Genomic DNA, 21932 nt, shown 5'->3' on the forward strand with positions numbered 1-21932 from the left:
GATTTGGTACATAGTTGCACAACTAGAATCTTGATAAGCTTAATCCATTCTCCTGAACATACCAACCTATACGTAACTCTAAGTAGTCGTACTGGCAGTCCTGGTGATGTTCCAAGTGGAAATCCTCAAAAGAGATATATATGGAGGAGTTGTAGCGGGAGGGATTTTCAATGGTCCATTCACAGTTCAGTTTACTTGTGTAATTCTTAACACCATCATAACCAGGAGAAGAGAAATTCCCACCTGTATCTCCCATCAGAGTTCCACCACAAACTGCAGAAATAATATAATTTATTTTAAAATAGTAGTGATTCTTGTACAAACAGAACACCCATCCCTGTCCATAATGCCCAGCATAAGAGGATTCTTACCTTGGAAGCTATTTGCAAATCTTTAAAACATGTGTAAAGTGAAGAAAGAACTGTTACTCACAGCATGAACATATTTCAACAGCACCATCAATGCAACAAGCATTAGCTAACTTTGTGAAAAAAATCTCATTACAGTTCCAACTCAGTACTGCTCAGCTTCTAACCATTCCCTAATTCTAAATTCAAGAGAATATTTTTCTGGAATATACCCTCAAGAGCAGCACATCCATGCTAGAGTAGGATGTACATGTGGGGGAAGTTTGAAAGACTTAAGGCTCTTGTACTAAAGGTCTGCCAATCATCTCTCTGGAGGCTACACTTGCAAAAGTAGGTCAGCAGAACTCTTTCACAAGCTACAGGAAATTAATTACTCCCATGAGTAATAAGGAAACACTTGAATTATTCAAGTAGATTAAGCAGTATGCCTTTTAGATTTCTTCATAGAATAGGCCTGCTTCAGATCATCTCTAACACAGGACTAAACACAAAACAATAAATGAGTAGTGAGAGTAAGGACTGTGATCCAGTAGAGGTTGTTCTTTTGATTTGAAGCCCATAACTCCAAGAGATTCCCCATTTTTTCCAAGTCCTTCCAACTAATTAAAGACATGATATACACCCATCCAGAAATATGAGGCAGAGAAAAAGGCATCAGAGATCTGTTAGCTGCTTCACTCATTTTTTTTGTCATGCACCAGCAATTTAGTTATGAAATGAATCATTTAATTCAAACACACAACTTACCTGAATCTTCACTGGATGTGTATGAGACACTGAAGCCTCTGGTTGCACGGGACACATCTGTCACCAAAACAACTTTCATAGTGTTTCCAGAGGATTTCACCTCAGTGCCTGGGTTTACCTCACCACACAGCTTGACCAGACGAGGAGAGTTCTGTCTGAGGCCATTGTAAACCTGTTGGGTCAAAATAACTCTTCTGAGATACATTCTTATGAGCATCTCCTGTACCATACAAGAGTGCTTCACCTCTTTAACACAAAGTTCATTGATGTCTCTCACAGCAGGTTGGCTCCCAGATCTGCTGAAAACCTCAGAACAAACTTCCACTGACTTGAGTAGATAAGGCTTCGAAGTAAAGCATCAAAAATTCCTTGCTTATTTTGTCAAAAGTCAAACATAACAAACACAAACTGTTTCAAAATTTGAACGGTTTGTTTAGGAAAGAAAACAATATTTTAATTAAATATTTAGAGCTTCAGTCTAAAGCTACCGATCATGTTCATTTCACTGCAAATGATCATATTTGATTTCTTTTTAAAACAAAGGTCATCTTTATAAAAAATGTCCTAAAAAATATTCAGTGCTGATGGGCATTTTTGATTAATGCAAACATTTCACTTTTTGCTGATTCAGATGTAATTTGCACAGTTTCTTTCACAGACTTTAGCCTAGGTCTTAATTTTTTTCTTTCTAGTACAATTTCAGCAAGGTAGAAAAGACATTTCCCACTGAGATTTGGAATAAGTGCTGAAGGCACATCAAGTAGCATGACAGATTTTCCTTTAAAAGATACTACTTCATTATTCAATAAAAAGCCATTCCTTATGGTCTGTCTAAAGACCCGTAAAGGAAAACAAGGGAAGATCACCCACAAATCACCAGGAAAAGCTCCCTCACTCCCTCACATTTGTACATGAGCTCCCTTCTGATCATGGTAAAACTAAACCCTGCACTGCTAACTTGAACAAATGAGGAACTGAATACTCAGAGCTCAGGGTACAGGTAATATGTAGGGAACTCTGCCTTGCTGGAGAAGAAAGGCTAGGGATGAGATAGATGCTGACAGAGAGTAATGTGACCATGTTAGTGCTGCATGGTGAGAACCTTGCAGATCCTGCAGCAAACATACCTGGACATCCATAAGAGACTAGGGGAGCTGGAGGTACCTCTACCCACTGTTAAAGTAATGACACTGAGGCCTGGTTCTTCAAGTCCGCCCCTCTGCCTGGCTCATGAATTCCAGAATGTCCATACTTTAAAATTAGCAGATGTGACCCAGCAGAGCTAACTTTCATTTATCTGTTTCCTCTGGATTAAACTGTGATTTGTCTTAAAATCAGATGTAGACATAAATGACCTTTCAGCTGTATTAAGTTCTGTATTCCATCTTCACACGCAATACTCACAGCCACATAATCTGATGAGCACCTCCAGTGTTCTTCAGTTCTCATATCATTAATGGTTAGGATGACACGTCGGCCTTCTTCTACTGTGATCCTCCATTCACACACTCGATTATGTGGGTATGGGTTGGGATAGTTTGGTGAAGTAAACGTTCCAACAGGGGCAGAAAAATCCCCACCACATTCTGAAATACCCAGATAATATTGGGACATTGTTCATAGAGTTAAAAGGAAAAAAAATGTTCCCATCAATAATGCAAGAAATAGAGATCCTGAAAGCTTGATTTGTTATGCCTATTCTCTTTATACATTTGTCTAACAGCTGAGTTCCTCAGTTCTTATTCATCCATAAAAGCAGCTGAATGTTAATAGGCCATAGCAACTCTAATTATTAACACGTCCTTCTCCGAAGGGTTTATGTCAGACTTCAGAAGCCTGAGTGACCCTCGGGCTTTGCTGCAAAGCAATACAAGCCTCTTACTGTGGCTGTATTGAGATATTACTGCCTTTCAGATGACTAGACAGGGCCTTAGTGTAATGATGAAAGGATGTATTTTTCCTCTGCTTGGAGGTAGAGAAGTAGAGAAAAAGCCACAAAGGACTTTAAGCAATGCTTTTTCAGTACAGTTATTTTATTTGTTCCCATCTTTGCTATGAATATAAAATGATACTCTGATGAAAAAATATTAAACATCTTGAGTATACGCATTTTTCTTCTGTGACTAATGGTGTAAACTTGCCAGTCTATACTTGGTTTTCTCTTCAAATACAGAGATAGAGTTCAATGGAGTACAGTGGGAGAGTTAGTCTCTTTCTTCATCCTCACAGACTCCTATAGAATAGTCTAATCTCTGTATCCACCTGCATTTAATTTTTGCTAATACAGTTTCTCTTCTGCATAACAGGGTTCTGGGAGTGAAATAACATTCCTTTGGATTCTGTTTCTTACTCTGTTATTTTACTGCAGAAGATGAAGGATAAGGAAGCTTTCAGATGAAGTTACAAGGAATTTTAAAAAGGGTTGACAGGAGATATTTTCAAGACAACTACTGCAAATAGTTTATTTAAAAGTTACCAGATTTTTTGTCTTATTTTTCACTTTGAGGGTTATTGAATGTTGGAATAGGTTGTCCAGAGAGGTTTTGGAGTGTCTGCTCCTGAGGACATTCAAAACTCAACTGGACACATTCTTGGTCAGCCTGCTCTATCTGATCCTGCTTGAGTGGTTGAACATTTCTTACAACCTCAGTGCCTCTGCACTTTTGTGATGCTGCTAACATGAATCATCACTGATGTTAAGACTGGAAAGATATTTTCCTTAGAAAGTCAAAATTTCTAAGGAAAACAATCTGGTATGCTAAACTATGTTATGAGAGCATACTTCTGCAAGGTGGTGATTCATTTCTTCTGGACAAGAACTATTTCTTCTGGACAAGAACTCTCCAAAGGAGAAGGATAAACCTCTCAGTTTCTACATGATCAGTTCCTTTCCTCCCAAATTAACTAATTTTGAGAACAAATAAATTACACCTTTTAATGTAGGAAAACAAAACAAAGCATTACCTCCGAACTACTGCCTTTAGGGAGATCTAAGAATATCACTCACCTTAAAAGATGGAAAAGAATAACATAAAGGAATATCATAGATTTTCTTTACCTTCCTCCATCTCATTAAGATGTCCTGTATGGCAGGACATCCCTGGAGTGACTGCTGCAGAGAAAAAGTGCAGAGAAGCATGCTTTGCTGTTTGAAACCTATCACTGAAAGCATCGTCTCCTTTACAGGGACTGCTTACCTTTCAAAGTTTTGGCTAAGCAGTAACCAGAGAGCTCTATTCTTACTTTATCTAGCAATGAATTTGAAGAGCAAATATACATCCTAAAACCACTGATCTACAATGTATGCTTTACTAGACTATCTACTGGGCAGTATGTTTCTGCCCTGAAAGTAACTTGCAGCCTTGCAAATCCAACCTTCAGTACTGGAATCAAAGCGCAGTCTGAATCCTCGGGCATTTATTGATCCATCAGCGACAAATTTGACATAAGCAAAACTGTCAGAGGTATCCACAGCATCAGGGAGAGTGTTACCACAGTACCGGCCCAACAAATTTCCTGTAAAAATCAAATACAGAAATACAATTTTTATCATATATGTTATTTCTATTTCCATTTATACTGATGGACCACATTAAGGAAACTAGTAAAATCAGTTTACTTCTGGGAAATTGCTGGGAAAGGTTTTGTTTGCCTTTCAGCAAGCAAGGCAGACAGGAGCAAACACTGTACATTCAAAAGGGGCACCATATGCTCAATGAGGAATGCTTTCAGGAACCTCTGGTGAGGTTTCTCAGCATTGCGAGGAAAGAGAGGACAAACAATGAAAAAACTCTCAAACCAGAAGCATTGTACTCTCGTATCTCCACAAAGTCATTTGCACATTCAGAGGTGCTTTGAATATCCAGGTCTTCCAGTGTGATGGTAAGATAGTGGCCCCTCGGCCCCTGCAGAAACCATTCACAGAGCAGGTCATCCGGATAGTGAAGGTCAGGATATCCCACACTTTCAATGACACCAGTTTGTCCTGCCACTGTACCGCCACAGGGAGCTGCAAAAGCAAGAACTAGGCTGATTGAAGGAGCTCAGAGAGACAAGCAGTTTTTCAGAAGAAAGCTCAAAACCTAAAACTACGGCACAAGCAGCTTATTCTGTACCTGTGGGGTAATACATTTAGAATTGCTTTCTGACCAAAAATCCCACGTTTTCTTTTTAATTCAACCAGTTGAATTTGTTCTGTTTGTCATATGCACCACTTGCATTGCAGGCAGCCCTTCCCATCTGCCTGTCTCCCATTTATTTGAATAAACTCACAGATTTCAAGGACCATGTCTAATTTCTACCTATATCCATATTTATCCATATCCATATACATCCAGTTCTTCTGAAAAAGATAAAAAAAAAAAACCCTCACGTTCAATGTATGGAAATCTGTATCAACTACTATTCATAAAGAAACTTAGTTTGCTGAAAGTGGATCTAAACGTTTTGTTACTGGCAAAAAGTAATTGCTGATTTGTGTCTAAAGCTATGATTCAAATTCCTCTTCTATTTCCTGCAGTCCCTTCCTGTTTAGATACCTCTCCTTGTGATGGAATGATGGAGTGGTTCATGAGAAAGAAACTGCATAATTCAGGAAGCAACTATTTACACAATCAATTTGTGCTCTCTGAAAACTCACTTATCAGTGGTACCTGCAGTTATAAACTCATAATAACACAGTTCACAGAAAATAATACTCCCTGATAGAATATACTGGATCTTACAGTGTAGTCTGTGTGTCTGCCAGATACCTTTTCATGACAGTAAGAATGGTGTACGTACTGTCTGCTTTGAGAGATAAGTGCTTTGCTCCAGAATGACTGGCACAGAGTTGAGATGACTGTTTAAATCTTCTATGGATACATAAATGCATAATGGCTTAGTATACCAACATTTTCTGAGGTTTGAAGTTGCTTCATTTTTCAGCTTCAGAAATTTCACAGTATGCTACATTGGCTTAAGGGCTTAAGATTGGCTACATTGGCTTAAGATTTAACACAATCAGCAAAATCCTGTGTAAGGCAATAGCGTTCACTATTTCGCCTCTGAGAAATTGTCAGTCCAAGACTTTCCTACATGAGTAACACTAACATAATAGCCACTGACCTTTGAAGATCATTAAACTTATAAAAAAATAAAAGGTACCATATTTCTGATCTGACCAAATATTATTTTTTATTTCACATATTTGTTAGTGCTTTCTAATACTATTTTTTGCACCTTGAAAGTAAATAATTTTAAAATTAAATTATGCCACATGACTTCATCCACCTCACTGTTGTGCTACTGCTCTTTTGATAACTATCTTTGATGAGGGGTTACCCAGTCTTTATCTGCAGCAGATCTGTGATCAGTTTCCTGTTCATATTTCCATAATTTCCATCTCTTGCTAGGTCTAGAACACGTGATGTTAATCCGTATGATGACTCTGATATCATAGCCCTAACGCTAATTGGAAGAAGCATCTGCCAGTCCCACTCTTATGCATTGTTTAAGTTCCATTTAAAAAGCCAGGTAATTGAGACCAAAATCTTCCCCAGTGTGAGAGAAATTGATAAATGGAAACATTACCAATTGAATATTTAGCATTGAATCCCACATGGGTGTCACTGCTGTCAGATCTGAATCTCAGGTACATGACAGCTCCCGAGGATCTCTGTGAGCCTGGCAACAAACTCCCACAAAGCTTGGCAAGGATAGGGGCACTCGAGTCAGCACCGTTACGTAGCTCTAGGTAACTTGATGTGCAGCTAGAATAAGAAAGAATTTTTTGTTCAGTGTTTTGCAGTAATTGTTTTAAACCATTTAAATAAGTGTACAAAGCCACAGATCTGTAGGAAATTAGATCAGTTTTCATGCACTGTGACCAGGACAGAATCAACATGTTAATGATCAATGATAGTCATCCAGTATTTGAATCAAAAGAAGTGCTAGAAACACTAAGACAGATTCGTTCAAATCCAGCCCATAATCAGACCAGATCTGACAAAAGTGTGTCCTTGGGAGGTTATGAACAACACTGAAGACAGTAGTTGTGACCATCTTTAACATGATTTCTTTTTTTTTCCAGCATTCAGCTATTAAGTCTCTTTAAGGATTGATACGTTAAAGAATAGATACAATACCAACTAAGGGAATAAAAATTCAAATATGGGAATATACATAGGTGGGCATAAAAAGACCTAAAACACCTTAACTAACAGCTTTGCCTTCAGAACGATGCAGCAGCCTGAGAAGACATCCTAGAATCCAGAAAGAAAGAATACTTTTGGGATTCTCCTTCCTGCATCATTTTTTTCCTTAATATGGCCACACAGGTAAGGGTTGTTTTTGGTGTATACTGGCCTATCTCCAAATCAGTGAAGTTACATCACCTGGAAACTAGGCCTTGATTCATGCTTCAGGGAGTGGGATGCAAAACATGTTGACTCATTGAAAATCAGCAGATAAGTGGTGGTAATCAACTGGATTTAAAACTTGTTGATAGTCACAATGAAAATCTGAAAATGAAAAGACTTAAGGGCAAAGATTTTACTGAACACACCTTTTAAGTATGATGCCTCCTCCCTGTCTATAATATTTATCTGTATCATGCACTGCAATGTACACTAGTGACTCAATAGCTTCAGTGATCTCTCTTGAATATTTCCCAATAATTTTTGATTGTAAAAATGGAAGTGCGCTCTGGGAGGAATTAGAGAAAGTAACAGGGAAAGAAAAATTAGGATGAAGTCTCTGAAGAAACGCAGGCAAAATAATGTGGATATATACTTTGGTGAAGGTTCAATGTAAAACTGATCTTCAAATTGCAGTTCTACTGCATGTCCATTAGGAGCAGTTATGGTCCAGACACAGTCAGCATGCGTGGGGTAATTGTTCGGATAGTTGGGGGAAGACGTATATCCACTGGGGTTGAAATCATTGATATAAATATTCCCTCCACAAGCTGGGAAAGAAAAGATTGCCAATAAAAAACAACAACACGTTAAGGAAATGGGTGAGGCATTGAAAATATGAGTCATCACTATATTCCAACAGTTTTCTTTCAGTGTCATATAGCTACATCAAAACTGAATGTTTTTTACTGCTTGCTATGGGAAATCATTTTAATGCAGTAGAACCTGATGTTCCCTATGTGCTACTGTTTACCTAGTTCTCCTCAATTCCAAATGCTCTGGTCCTTAAATTAAACCGCTTTCAAGTCTTCCTTAGTTTGGCTTCTTAGCCAAGCACGAAACAGGCTTCTTGCCTTGTTCCCATCTCAGTTCTCAAAGCAAGAAAAGCCAGCAGGTCAGAGTCATCACTGTTACTGTGAATCATTTCCTACAACTGCTTTCCAAAAGTCAAAATGATTGAAATGCCTGTTTAATGCAATAATGAAGACATGAGAAATGCCAGTTAGAGCAAACACAAGGATTAATTTTGGTCCTTCATCCTACAAAAATGCCTTCATTTTGATCAGAAGCTCTCTGTCAAAAAAAAGAAAAAAAAAAAAAGAAAAAAAGAAAAAAAAGGCTATTCTAACCATGCTGGTAAACACAGAGTTTTAGTCAAGCTTTCTAAACAGTTGAAATATTACGGTACAGCTTCACCCATTCTCTCTATGAATCCCCTACAGAAATGCTAGCAATGATTCTATGTGGCAATGGGGAAAAGTAGATAGAAAACAAGAAAACAAGCACTTAAAAGTTGGAGTACATTGACAGGTTGCCTTAGTTGTGATCAGTTACACTGATTAACAGCAGGTCTCCTGGTGTCCCAAGTGGCATGTGTCGGAAATATAGTGCAATAACAGCAAATGTCAAATCCCTGATTTACTTCTGGAACTTGAGTCTTCATTCTATTTCATTCTTTAAAAATGTTAGCTCTGGCTAAATGTTGTTTTCTCAGCTGAGAGAAAAACTTGTGAGAAACGTTATCACCTTTCTAGACATACTAGAGTACATCATTCCTGACATAACTTAGCAGTTGCACTTGGTAGTGAATGTTTAAAATAATGTTCTGTTTCCAGGCTTTTTTTTTTCTTCCCTTTTCTGCATAAATAATGAACATCTCTACTTAATTTCAGAGGTTACACATGCTTCCCCACCCCAAGATAATTTTACTTTAATATCTTCAGTTTCGATGAGCTGCATCTGGTAGTCTTTACAAAGGAGAAATTTGAGAATAGGATCAGAAGTCACAGACTAAAGAAAAAGAGAGGGTATTTTTGCAGACATCTGATTTCATTGACTTACATTCTGTCTGGGCTGGGATTTATAACAAAAACCTTCTTTAAGAGAAGAAATTGCAATTTCTGTCTGTCGAGTTACAGAACTCATGCTCATTTGCTAGACTTACCTAAACTCTTAGCCTCAAATTTCAGTTTGAATCCTTGACCCTCATTCCTGCTGTCAGAAATGAAGCGGACAAATAGCTGATTGTCTGTGGTGTACACGGTAGAGATGGGGCTGCTTCCACAAAAGCGTCCATTTCCCCTTCCAGATACCAAGGGTGGGGCAGAAGCATCGAGCCCATTCTTAAGCTAGAAGAAAAAAATTTGCTAAAGTCACACAAGCTTCGAGCACACTCCATCTCAATGCTTCTAGCCACAGAGAAAAACAATTACCTAGTGTTTAACTAATGCACAGCAGTAAGTAAGACAGAAACAGAAAAATAATTTCTGTGGCACTTCAATTTTTTATTTCCATCTCTCAAGAATCTGGTCTGTTTCACTGCTACTAAAATCTGTAAGATTCAGAAGCTTTAATACTTTTGAGAATTTGGGACTTTGCTAATAACCTTACCTCTACGTAATCACCAGTGTTGCAGGAAGCATCCTCACTTTTAACCTGAAAAGGCTGTTCAAAATGGACGGTTATGATAAATCCAGAAGTTACCACTACACGCCAGGAACAATTCAGATTAGGAGTATAGTCCTGAGGGTAGCTGGGGGATGTGATCACACCCCTATCTTCATGCAAATAGCCTCCGCAACCTGAGAAAAAGGAGTTGAAGCAAAGAGAAAAATATTAGTGTCAACTATTCAAATATTGATTCAGAAGAAAACAACTGTCACAGGGAAGATGTTACAGGTAAAAGCAAATGTTGAAACAAATATTTGACAAGTTGAGGGCCAGAGAGCAATGCACAAAATGAAGGATCTCCCAAATACAATTTAATAGTTTGCAAGATGACTCAGACCAAACATCTTGACATTAAAAGTCAGTTCTCAGACTTAACAGACAAGTAAGCAAATAGCTGTGCCATGGACCTTCTCATGGAATGACTCTCATGATGTATGAGTTTATTGCTTTTAGCATGGACTAAACCACTATCACCTACTCAAGCTGATGGTAAAAAAAAACTTCTCCCAGCTGTCTGTTTTCATAACATCTTCTTTGGTGCCTCAGCCTGTTCAGGAATCTGTTATCAACCATGGGTGCATGTGGGAAGGGTGTCACTGCAAACTGTTGACATTCCTGCAAGAACTTATGTACTCTCAATATCTGTCTATCTGTCTCTCTCTTTTTTTTTTTTTTTGTGTCTGTGCTTTGAGTCATTTACTTTCACCTCTTACTTGGATATTCTTTCTCTTTCTCCCTCAAAATAAGCTGTTACAACCTTATGTGTATACACTGTTTTACTTCTGGAAAGTGACCACTCTGGTTGAATCATGCTTTGTTGCCTTACATTGTTGAGCAAATAGCAAATTTTATCTTTGCAGAGTCAGAGATTTTTTAATCTATGTTTGTGAGAACTGGATAATCGATCTCTGTGATCAACTGCATAGATCATAGACAGATGATAAAAATGCCATCATTAGTCTTTTCCTACTCAGTTGTTTACAGCAAGGCAGAAATTTATCTGGGAAAGAAGAGAAACAGATCTTACTTTTGTGATATGAGGCATTAAATCCAGCTCCAGTGACACTTGCATCTGACACGAAGTGGATGAACATTGTCTCTCCAGTTGATCTTACTGGGCCAGGAGGTTCTCGTCCACATATAGTAGCTAGCAATGGGGAAAGATCACTGTCTCCTGAAATCAAAAGAAAATGTAATAATTAATAATGAAAATCAGTTCACTTTGCCTTTTTTGTTTGCTGTGACTTTCCCACTTTCAGGCAGGGACTTTTAAAGACTTCTAATCCCTCACAGAGAAATATTTTTATAGATAACCAAACATTTTGCTATGCTTTGCTAGCTTTGTTTTAACTAGCGGAACATCTCAGTCTAGAGGAACAATACTGATGTAGATGCTGTTTCCATTGCCAACTAGATTACTTATGTTCCAGACACAGGTCCTAAGACATTCAATGTCTATTTCATCCTACTGGGGTAGGGCAAGATTGGCTTCTTACCATCTTGGATAGTAAGTCTGTCATAGTAGCACGAACTGTGAGATTCAATGTCCAGGGCCAGGATGTTAAACTCCACAGTGGACCCAGGAGCTCTGATAAGCCACACGCAGTCAGCAAAATTTCTATAGTTCATGGGCCAGCCTGGCGAGTAGAGGAATGAAGGAGTTTCTTCACTTGTCACAGTCCCTCCACATGCACCTATGATGTTCAAGAAGACAAAAATGTAAGCATCCTCTTTTTAAACTGAATATTTCACTTAATTTGACAGACCTTGTGTTAAGAACAATGGGAGCACAATGATAAGGTGTGTAGTCAGAGGAAAGGATTTCTTCAAACATTGCTTCAGTTTGGACTAGGACTACAAAGCTTGAAATCGAGAACTATAAGGATTATACATTCATATATTTTACTATGAAGAATATTTACAAAAGTACATAACAGACTGTACTTCAGAAAGGAATTTAGAACTTCTTCAGCTGAAATGCTTTTCTTTCTCCACTCCTAAAGTTTCAGCTTTAAGTTTCAGGCAAGATGGAGCTCCTTCACTGATGTATGGTGGTTTAGTGCTCTCCCAGAATACAGAACATAAAAAAAATACATGCTGCCACCATGTTGTAGAGCTCCAGAGATCCCTAGAAATTTGTCTTTGGATTTAGAAAGAAGACACTGCACTATGTTCCAGACAGCCTTAACTTTCTCTTGCTGAACTTGCTCAGAGAAAGCCAATGGTACAAGAGACACACCTCCTATCCTGTCAGGAGGTATTTTTCAAAAAGATTTGTGATCAGACCAAGCATATTCTCTCTAAGAGGTGTAGTCTAGCATAGGCTTCAGATCATAATGGCCAGTGATTTAAGAATGGTATTTCAAGAGAGATACTTATTCATGAAAGCACATAACATGTTAGGTTTCATGAAATAGTAGTATGAAGAAAAATGCCCTTTCATCTACCTGCTTATTGATAAAGCACTATAAGACAGTGTACCTGAGAATGCTTTGTAAATAGCTTAATATGACTATAACAGTGTTTAATTAAAATATCAATGAAAACTCTCAGTCAGTTAATAGTAAGGGCTTCTTCTTGTGGGGAGGATTTGTTTGGAGTTGTTTATATTTTGTTATTGCTGCAGTTCTATTTTTAAGTAAAGCACCATATATTACTGACTAGATCACTTTTGACCACACAGCACCCTGAAGACCCACCTCTAGCAATTGTGCGTGTGGGAGCAGAAGGCTCCATTGCATACCACTCTAAAAGAAAGCCTCTGCCAGTCACAGATGAATCTGTCTGGAACTGTATTGTCAGTGTGCTGCCAGAGGATTCAAAAGAAGCTGGATCTGCACCACAGTATGTTGCAATAGGACGGGAATGAATGGTGGGCCCATCGTATACCTGCAGTGAGAAAAAGACAGTGACGGTGTCATTCCTCACCGGGGAAGATTTTTATCTTCCTTCTATCCAGAAAGTCTCCAAGGAGAAAATTACCCTCTTTAAATGAGCAAGTAGGACTTGGATGATCTTTCATCAGAACCCAGTTAGAGAGAAATCCCTCTTACTAAAAGGGAACAGTATCTTCCCTTCCTTTGTATACAGTTAGATATAAAGCTTTCATGGAAGAAAGATCTGAATGGAACCCTGAATGGAATCAAACTAAACTCTTTCTCTATCACAGGGCTTCTCTTTGGGGATGCTGACTTGCCTCCCATGTGAAAAAAAGTCCAACAAAAATACAATTTTGTTTCTTGCTAAGAAAAAAAACCCAATACCGTGTACCAGAAAAAATGATAGTCTTTGGATGGTTTGTTGTTTTGTTCTTTTTCCCAAGGAAAACTTGCATTTCAAATTCTGTCAAATAAATCCATAATAACATATTTCCATGTATTTATAAGCTAAATTCTTGGCTAGTTACAAGATGGTTCTCTTTTGTTGCTTTTCAAATTTATTTTTATTCTTGTCGTCTTTCCCCCAATTAAAAAGGTGGGAAATACAAACAAATATTAACATTAGACTGAAGATCTAATCCTTGATTCAGATCCTTGAGTAGCCCACTGGATGCCAGCTGATCTAAGAAACTCATTTTGCTCTCAGAGGGATGGACAAAGAAAGTCAGGCTAAATTAGAATAAAGAAGATGCCATTGAAATCTGGCATGAGATGAAGGAAAAAGTTCCATATCCTTTCTGAATCAATTGCTCCGTTTTGCTTTGCATTATGCTTACTTTGCTTTTTAGCCTGAAAAATGTTGTCTGTATTGTAGGAGGAAATTGTAAAGAGGAAGAGGTAACTTCCTACTGCCAAAAGCAAATTACTAATCCAGAGACAAAAAGAGGTGCACGTAAGGGATTGTTTCTGGTAGGTTTTTAAAATAACTTAATTTTATAGGTTTTGAGATGTCCATTATGGGCTTATTTTTAATATATTTCAAACTTATATGTTGGAAATAACTGTTAGAGAGCCAAAGAGTATTTCTTCCCATCTCTTATTGATATCATCATAATTATTGAAAAGATAACATGCCAAAACCAATGAGTCCCAATGAGATCCTTGGAAATTCTGCTTATATGTAAGATCCTCTATTCATCATTTTCATCAAAAATAACCAAAGTTTAAAAAAGTTTTACAATGAAATCACCTTTAGCTTGTCATAATAGCATCTGTAATGATTTTCAACATCCATCTCCAGGATACGGCCATGGATAACTTGTGAAGCGTTGGTGCTTATCGTCCACTGGTAATTGGAATTGTGAGGGTAGCTTCTGGGCCACTGTGGTGAAGCTATTTGTCCTCTGTTTCCCACAATGTCACTTCCATACACTGAAAAACAAGAGACAGCTAATGCCTCTACTTCATATTTGAGACATACGACTCTACTCATAGGAAAGATGGGAATGTGACATTGCTAAATTCTCTCCTCATTATTGGACTTCGATGATCTGTAAGGTCTCTTCTAACCTAAGCTATTCTATGATTCTATGATTCTCATCCTGCCTACTTCATATTCATTTCTTCCCAAGATACATTAAATACAAAAATTTGTTTTTTTTCCCGTGCAGTTTTTTTTCTGAAAAGATAATTAATTAAATATATACACATCTTCTGTTATAGAAAAGATAGAATTTCATGTCTAATTCATCTGAATATAGTATATCTAGTATATTTACATACATACAAGTGTAGAGGATATTTTGCAACACATTTTAAATGAATTCACAACCCTGATGATATCAATGAACATTTTCTAATAGGCATGGCAGAGCCAAAGACCGGCACTTTTTTGGATCGTTTTGGAAGTGTTATGAAACAATAATTTTCAATTAAGTAGCATTTACTTACAGTGTGAGAATGTGGCCCTGAAGCCAACGCCAGTGCCTGAGCTGTCCGAGACAAATTTAACCCACAGGATATGACCAACAGAAGATGTATAATTTGAAGGTAAGGAGTCTCCGCAGAATTTTCCTGCCAGTGTGCCAGTAGCATTCCCTTCACGAATTTCCAGATAATCTTTGGTGCAGCCACTACTAGATTCCACTTGAAATTCTCTGTTGTGATACCAGCAGAAGAGCATTAGCAGACATATGACTGAAACATACTTCAGAGTTTGCCCTGCCAGCCTACAAATTCCCCTGTAGTTGTTATCCTACCCTATGAAGTGGACAGTAATCCTGAGTTTGCTCACTCATTATCTGGCAGTGCTGCTGACCCAGTGCTTGGTCCTTTCTGCTCCCTTCTTTTATGACAGAGCTTCAGTTTGCAAAGTTAAAATTTCAAGAGTTCTCAAACCTTTTTAATATTAGTGAGTTCTCCATCAACCACTATGAAACACAGAAAGCCCTAACATATAAAAGAGATTTCTAAGATTTTATAATCTCTAGTCCAACTTCAACACCTATTGAGTGCAGAAAATACCTTTGGCCTTAAAATTAGTTTGTAGCCTCTGTATGTGCACATTATTTCAGTATATTCTCTGGTGAGAAAACAATTTCCGGAGGCCTAGATTCATTTGTTGTTCATATCTCAGAGCTCAAAAGTCCCTTTTCTCCAGAATTATTAAATATTACTGCTTCTCTGATGTCTCTGTGTTTCACATAGCTGGTTCTAAGAAAAACTCCAAATTCTTCTTAATCAATTTTTACCTTAGAAAAGGGATAGGATTTAGTAACTAAACTCTACATTCTTAATTATTGTACTGAACCAAATGCTGAACTCACTCTAAAAATCATTGCCTATTATTCTAAGTGAAGTACTTCAATTCAATCCAATATGCTTTCCATTACATGGCTATGAATCTATAGCAAAGATTCCAGCAAGCGCTTCTTACAGCTCATGCTCTAAAATATTTGTGCTTTCTGATTTGCTGGTAACAGTAACTCCCCTCCAGTGCTGAATACAGCCATATGTGCTCAGGGTGCTGTTAAATGGCTCCAACCATGTGTGTGGATATGCTTCAGACAAATTTAATGCCAAATCTCAAATTGCAAGACAGGCATTTCTGTTCAGACTGAGCTGAAGAAAAGGAGTACTTCATGCCAAAAAAACTCTATAAAACTCTGATATTAAGTTAAATAAAAGAAGTACTTCTTTCTGACACAACGACTCCATGCTTTACAGTCTTTTAAGCTTGTTTTTTCAACTGTATGTAACTACAGAAAAAGTGTCTGTATCTGTTAAATACCACTTTATATCTGAATATATGCTTTGCTGATAGTTTCTACTTTCCACTAGATTTCTGTTTTTGTTCTGAAAAGTTGTTATTCATTACGTTGCAGCAAATATTTTGGAAAATGTTTTCAGGCTGTAGTGCTTATTCTCTGCTTCAGTGAGTAAAAGAGAAATATATTGTCCTTTTCATTGCATTAATGAATCAGTATAGGCTTAGCAAATTGTACTTTATGTAGTCAGCAAGTTACTGAGTAAATTTTCTTTTTAACCTGGTTAACTGTAAATGCAAATTTGAAAAAAAACTTTATATTTCTGCTGATCCCTGATAAACTTTGCAAAGGGTTGGTGCTCTGTTTCTTGGCATCAGCCACTCTTTGATGCTGAGAAACAGAGACTCAGAAACCCATATCATGGGTAAAAACCAACCCGACTCTCCTGGTAAAGGACTCCACACTGTTCTATGGACCATGTATGTCTTTCCTGTCTCGAGTCTTCAAAGGAAAGTTTTCTGAAGGAAAAAGTTCCTTTGAGATACTATTTTGCTGCCTGTTGCACTTTCACTGCTATAATTGATCTTACAGTTTGAGAAATTTTGAAGACTTTAATAGAAATTCTTACTTTACAATCTGTGGAGTATTTGGACTCTTTATATGATTTAGCTGTATAATAAATACTACAATGAATCTGGTATTAAGGAAATAGTAGGAATTTCCTTCCTAAAGAGAAGGTAGAATAGCACTAAATTTCCTCTTCTTGTTTTTATGTGAGTGAAAACAGCTTCTGCAGAATCCCATGCTGCTCAAACAATAAAAAAACTATTTATATAACACCATATATGCCTTAATATGGTAAGCAATGAGTAAGAGAGAACACTGAATGCAAGCTGCCCCCAGCCACTGCTGTGTTCTCTTTCCAAGTGACTGTACAAGTATGTTTCAGCTTTATCATCTGGTAATTACATTTCCTAATAAACACAGAGCATCCTTCCTTTAGCTCTGTTAAAGGGGCTGAGTAATAACCCCTGGCAATGCATTTACATGAAGGACAGCTGCAGCCGGTTGCCAGGGGAGCTGAGAATTGTCCAGACACACTCGATGTTGAGTGGATACGGCTCGGGATAGCCAGGGCTGTTGAAAGCTCCTCTGTCCATGTGGAAAGTACCTCCGCAAGCTGCAAGAATAAGGAGACAGCAGAGGCTTGAGAATGATGACAGTATACAAATACCTTGATGGAGCCAGAGCATTTGCTAATCAAGAACACATTGTGTCTTGTCTTGCTGTTCTTTGATTTGTTGATATCCTTCCTAAGACCTTATCCAACAAGAGGAAAGGCAATAGGGGATTACAACAGAGGGAATGCCAGGGAGCCAAAGAGATACAAGATGCAGTCTTTCTTTTAAAAAAATCAGAGATATAAACTAGCAATATCTGTCATATAGACTTACATGATGATGATGCAGCATAGGTGGCATGGAAGCCTCTGGCAGTAATGTTGTTGTTAGAGATGAAGTTGACCACCAAAGCATTACCAAAAGAAGTGACAGGATGTGGCATGGTGGTACCACAGTAACGGCCTGAAAGAGAACAGGCCAGAGTGAAAGCAGCATTCAGCATGCAATTACTTTTAATAATCTTACATTTAGGGTTAGTGCCTGGCAGCAGCTAAGAGCAACATTGCTTATAATTGCATTTGTCAGTTACATCCACATAAAATTGAAATATCATATTAGCAGAGAACACACTCTACTGGACTATTTTATTTTTTTTTTTAACTGAGAAAGAATTTGAACTGGGACTTCCTGCCCTCCAGGCACCCTAATCAATGGATATCCTGTCCTTGACCTCTTGCATTCACTCTACCCACAAATTGCAGCCTAATTAAAAAATATATACTTCCAAAACCAAATAAATCTGTCAGTAGTTTCCATTTCACTGAGTTTCTAATGAAAAAAAAAAAAAAAAAAAAAGAAGCAACGAATAACAGAAGAGTTCTCCTATAACAGATTGCAATACGAGGATTAAGAATGTGAATCATGATCTGAAAGAAAGGCATCTGAGAGCAAAAAGAAAGGTAACAGCCAAGTGCCCTGCTCATCTTCCCAGGTGAAAATGGAGGATAGGAGACAAGAAAAATAATTCTGCTCCCAGTTATATTGAATGCAACCCTATTCCTGTCAAGAAATTATATACAAAAGTCATGTAAAGGAGAACAGAATCAGTCACATCTGTTCTGAATTTTCCAGGAAGGAAATTCACAACAACTCTGGGGATATCTATGGCCAGGTCTGTCTCATGGCTTCCCAGCAGTGTAAGCATTGGTCTTTATTGCTCAGGCTGCTCCTCTCCTTGAAAGTGGTGGCTCTGGACAAACATGTATGAAGGAAGCTGTAGAAAAATCAGGAACAAGCAGAAATTCAGGTTTTCCAGGGTTTCAAGAAAATCCATTTATTCATTTTCTGTTCCCAGAATTCTGCAACTTTCTTCACATGCGTTGTGACTCATGAGGGAGGTTGCACTACATTTTTGTAACCTAGTTTTCACTTTAAACTGAATTGCTTGATTTCCTATATTGTTCTGATGGAGAGGAAGGAAAAGGCAGCTGGAGTCAGGTCCACTGCACATTAGCAGAGCCTGGGAGGGCCATGTTTTTCACACCAAAGTCTTATTCCGCCAGCTACAGTCTCCTCTGATTAGACTGGCAATGGGAACTTCTTTTATCAGAAAAAAAACATTAAGCTACAAGACACTCAAGAAAACCTAATTACCTTGAGTGTAGTCCCATACATGAGATAAAAAAGGAAAAGGCACATTACCTTGAAGGGGAGCGTCGTAGTTATTCCCATCCAAAATCTCCACAAAATCCGTTGTACAGTTCTGTGCATTATTTTCAACATCAAAATCAGTGAAGGACAGTGTGATGTGGTTGACTGGCAACAGCAAAGTATAAAAAGTTAAAATGGAGTTTGGCATTTCACAGAGAAACTATTATATCTAGACAAATGTACTCTTTTCTCCCTTGAAGTCAATCAGTTTCCATAAAGCGTAACATCTGAACTAGTTTAATCTTTGATAGGTGAAGTACATCAGTGCTTACTGCAAAGATCCTGATAAATCTCTTCATATTTCAGTACTTTCTAATACAATTAACATAATAAGTGTGGGATTTAACAGACAAACATCAAACTAAATTTCCTAACAGCTGAACAGTTTCGTTATATACTGAAAAAGTCTGCAAATACAGCATGGAAAATTTACACAAACTGAAAAACAAAACTTATTTCTACACATCTGTGACCCTCTGTCCCTTTGCAATCTATACAATAGATTTGGACAAAATGTGAACTGGCGCTGCCCTGCTCCAGGCTTAGAAAGAGCTGGACCTTTCATCGTTTTGTAACGTTCCACATACATCAATCGGGCTGGTTAAAGGATCATTAACCACCCTCAGCTATATTTGTATGGAATTGGATTTTCCACACCCTCAGTCTGCAGGCTACATCCTGAAAAAGATGATTTCTGACTCAGGGTATTTTTGACTCTCATATTGCTTTGGCTTTTCTGATATGAACAAAGGTGAAGTCACAAATGGAAGAATAGTGGTTTTCCTCAACACTCACCCTCTGTGAGGAGAGTCAGTCCTGGCCTCAGAGCATTGATGCAGTTCAAGTGGGTTGGAAAAAGAGGCTCATGATTTAGATGATAACGAAGCCTTCTCCAACCAAGTATGAATTTGACACAAATACTTTGCTTTTCACTGGGCTATAATTAGTTAGAATAAGCTGAGGTGACAGACATGGTCCCAGGCACTGCATTCAGCGGGGTGCCACTGACTGGTATTCAACTACAAAATCCATGTGTTGGACACCCTTGTGTCCCAATCCAGTCAATCAATTACAGTTGTCAATGTAGGTCCTCAGGTTACGAAATAAAAAGTAAAACCACAGTGGGAGGCAAGAGCAGGAGACTTGGTGTGCGCAGTAAAAGCAGAGCAAGAATTCTATGCTCTGGTTTGCCACTGGCTAAATCTGTTCCGTATGTCTGTGTCCTGTAACACTGGGCCTGGTAAAACAATGCCATGTGTGGTATGTAGCGGTCCTGGTGAAGGATGTCACTGCATACACAGATACTTAACCTGGATTGTTCTGACCTCTCATACTGATGTAAATCAGGTGACAACAGTTACTTTTCAACCTAGATCCAAGAAATGTCTGTAACAAATGTTATATAGGCAGAAGACAGTTCTGATGATGTCCTTTTCATGGATATGCATAACAACCTATGCCTAAAAACATAGTGCTTATATTCTGACTTTTTGTTTTCTTTGGCAAACTGATCTTTGTTTCACAACTTAGCAAAATAAAGTTATAAATATGGTTGGAATCTTCTATGATTTTAATAACAACGGCTAGATATCAGATGAACAAGTGAAATTCAGTAGTAGCTATTAAAAATAAACATTCATTTTTTAATTATGTTACCAGAACACTACAACCCAGTTGTACCTATTTTTAAGAAATTCTATACCATGTAAATTTAATGCTGCACATTCAAGGTAATAAGAGTTCTTGGTGGAAGATCTTTGGTGTCTTAGCATCAACTACAAATTTATTTAAAAATAGGGAATCTGAGGGCATATTTATGTACACAGGACCAGTTTATTTATATTCTTTTTCATTTGTATTTTAAATTGAAATTTCTCCATAACTTTTCTCATTATTTAATTAAAAAAAATCTTTTTTTTCTTTTATTTTTTTTTTATTTTTTATTTTGTTAACATTGTAGATCTGATGTAACATAATTCTGGCATGAAAAATCCAGACCAAAATAATGTCAGATAAATACAGGTGTTTTAAATATACATAAGCCCTTAGATTTTCTCACAGAGGAATCCAGCTTCACATAATATTCAACATCTCATTTATAATTTCAGAACTTGGGTCACAGTAAAACAGATAAGGTGACAAAGCTGTAAATTGTTTACCTCACATTACCCTAGACTTTTTACAGTAAAATCTAATTTAGGATAAATTAGGAGAGCCACACTCTCTCCAACTATCAGGATGCAGAACTTCCTAGAGAAATAAAGGAGGAATTTTGTATTGTTATAACAGAAAAGAAGATGAGGATATTAGTCATCCAAGCTAACTATAAAAGATGTTTTCACTTACATGGTTCCTGAGCCTGAATAATCCAGCTGCAGTTCTGATTGTTTGGGTATTTGGCAGGATACAGAGGAGAGGAAATTGCTGCCCCAACTGAATCTGACTCTATGAAACTTCCACATGCTTTAGAATAAAACACATACATTCACATTTATACACAAAATTATTTGTATATATAAAACACAAATATTAGAATTTGTAGCAAAAATAAATAAGAGATAACATTCAACAGCAATTTTTATAAGGATAAAATCCGTGACAGTAATCAGTAGAAAAAGAGACTTAAGGACTACCTCCTAGAACCTGGTGTAACTTCTTGACACAAGTCCATAAATGATATTGCACCTGGTTGACCTCCTGAGGAACCAGAATGACCTGGGAGCAGATCTCATCTTTGTCAGTTCCTCATAGCCAAGAAGAGCAATTTTGGGACCAAAATAACTTGATTTCAAGGTGATCCAATCATACCCCCACTTATCTAATCATTTGCCTACACTGGTAGCTAGGCAGGAAAAAAGTCCTAAGAAAATATTCAGAAACCTCCAATGCCTCAGGACAGCATCATGTTTCATTAGCATTATCCTCTTGTGAGCTGCATCAACAAAATGGCATTTGTGTGAAATGCTGCACATATGCAAGAGTGTGGCTGACTGCA

At 37.6% G+C, this 21932-nt stretch overlaps 1 protein-coding gene across 1 annotated transcript in view; it reads right to left on the reverse strand.

Moving 5' to 3' along the window:
* The window catches only part of CUBN (cubilin), a 183301-nt gene that overhangs the window by 36737 nt on the left and 124632 nt on the right, over positions 1–21932 (reverse strand). The window contains exons 33-50 of the mRNA XM_042817375.1: positions 21284–21400; positions 18929–19042; positions 17561–17689; positions 17154–17286; positions 14791–14996; positions 14090–14271; positions 12661–12850; positions 11458–11655; positions 10989–11135; positions 9902–10092; positions 9456–9639; positions 7887–8061; positions 6687–6865; positions 4915–5124; positions 4491–4631; positions 2520–2701; positions 1116–1287; positions 67–273 (exon numbers count right to left, since the gene is read on the reverse strand). Coding sequence (XP_042673309.1) covers positions 67–273; positions 1116–1287; positions 2520–2701; positions 4491–4631; positions 4915–5124; positions 6687–6865; positions 7887–8061; positions 9456–9639; positions 9902–10092; positions 10989–11135; positions 11458–11655; positions 12661–12850; positions 14090–14271; positions 14791–14996; positions 17154–17286; positions 17561–17689; positions 18929–19042; positions 21284–21400 — 3057 coding nt within the window. The remainder of the gene's footprint in view (positions 1–66; positions 274–1115; positions 1288–2519; positions 2702–4490; positions 4632–4914; positions 5125–6686; positions 6866–7886; positions 8062–9455; positions 9640–9901; positions 10093–10988; positions 11136–11457; positions 11656–12660; positions 12851–14089; positions 14272–14790; positions 14997–17153; positions 17287–17560; positions 17690–18928; positions 19043–21283; positions 21401–21932) is intronic.

Source organism: Centrocercus urophasianus, unplaced genomic scaffold (genome assembly GCF_019232065.1).
Source record: "Centrocercus urophasianus isolate 14NV4802_14NV808 unplaced genomic scaffold, USGS_Curo_1.0 seq_16, whole genome shotgun sequence".
Classification (NCBI taxonomy): Eukaryota; Metazoa; Chordata; class Aves; order Galliformes; family Phasianidae; genus Centrocercus; species Centrocercus urophasianus.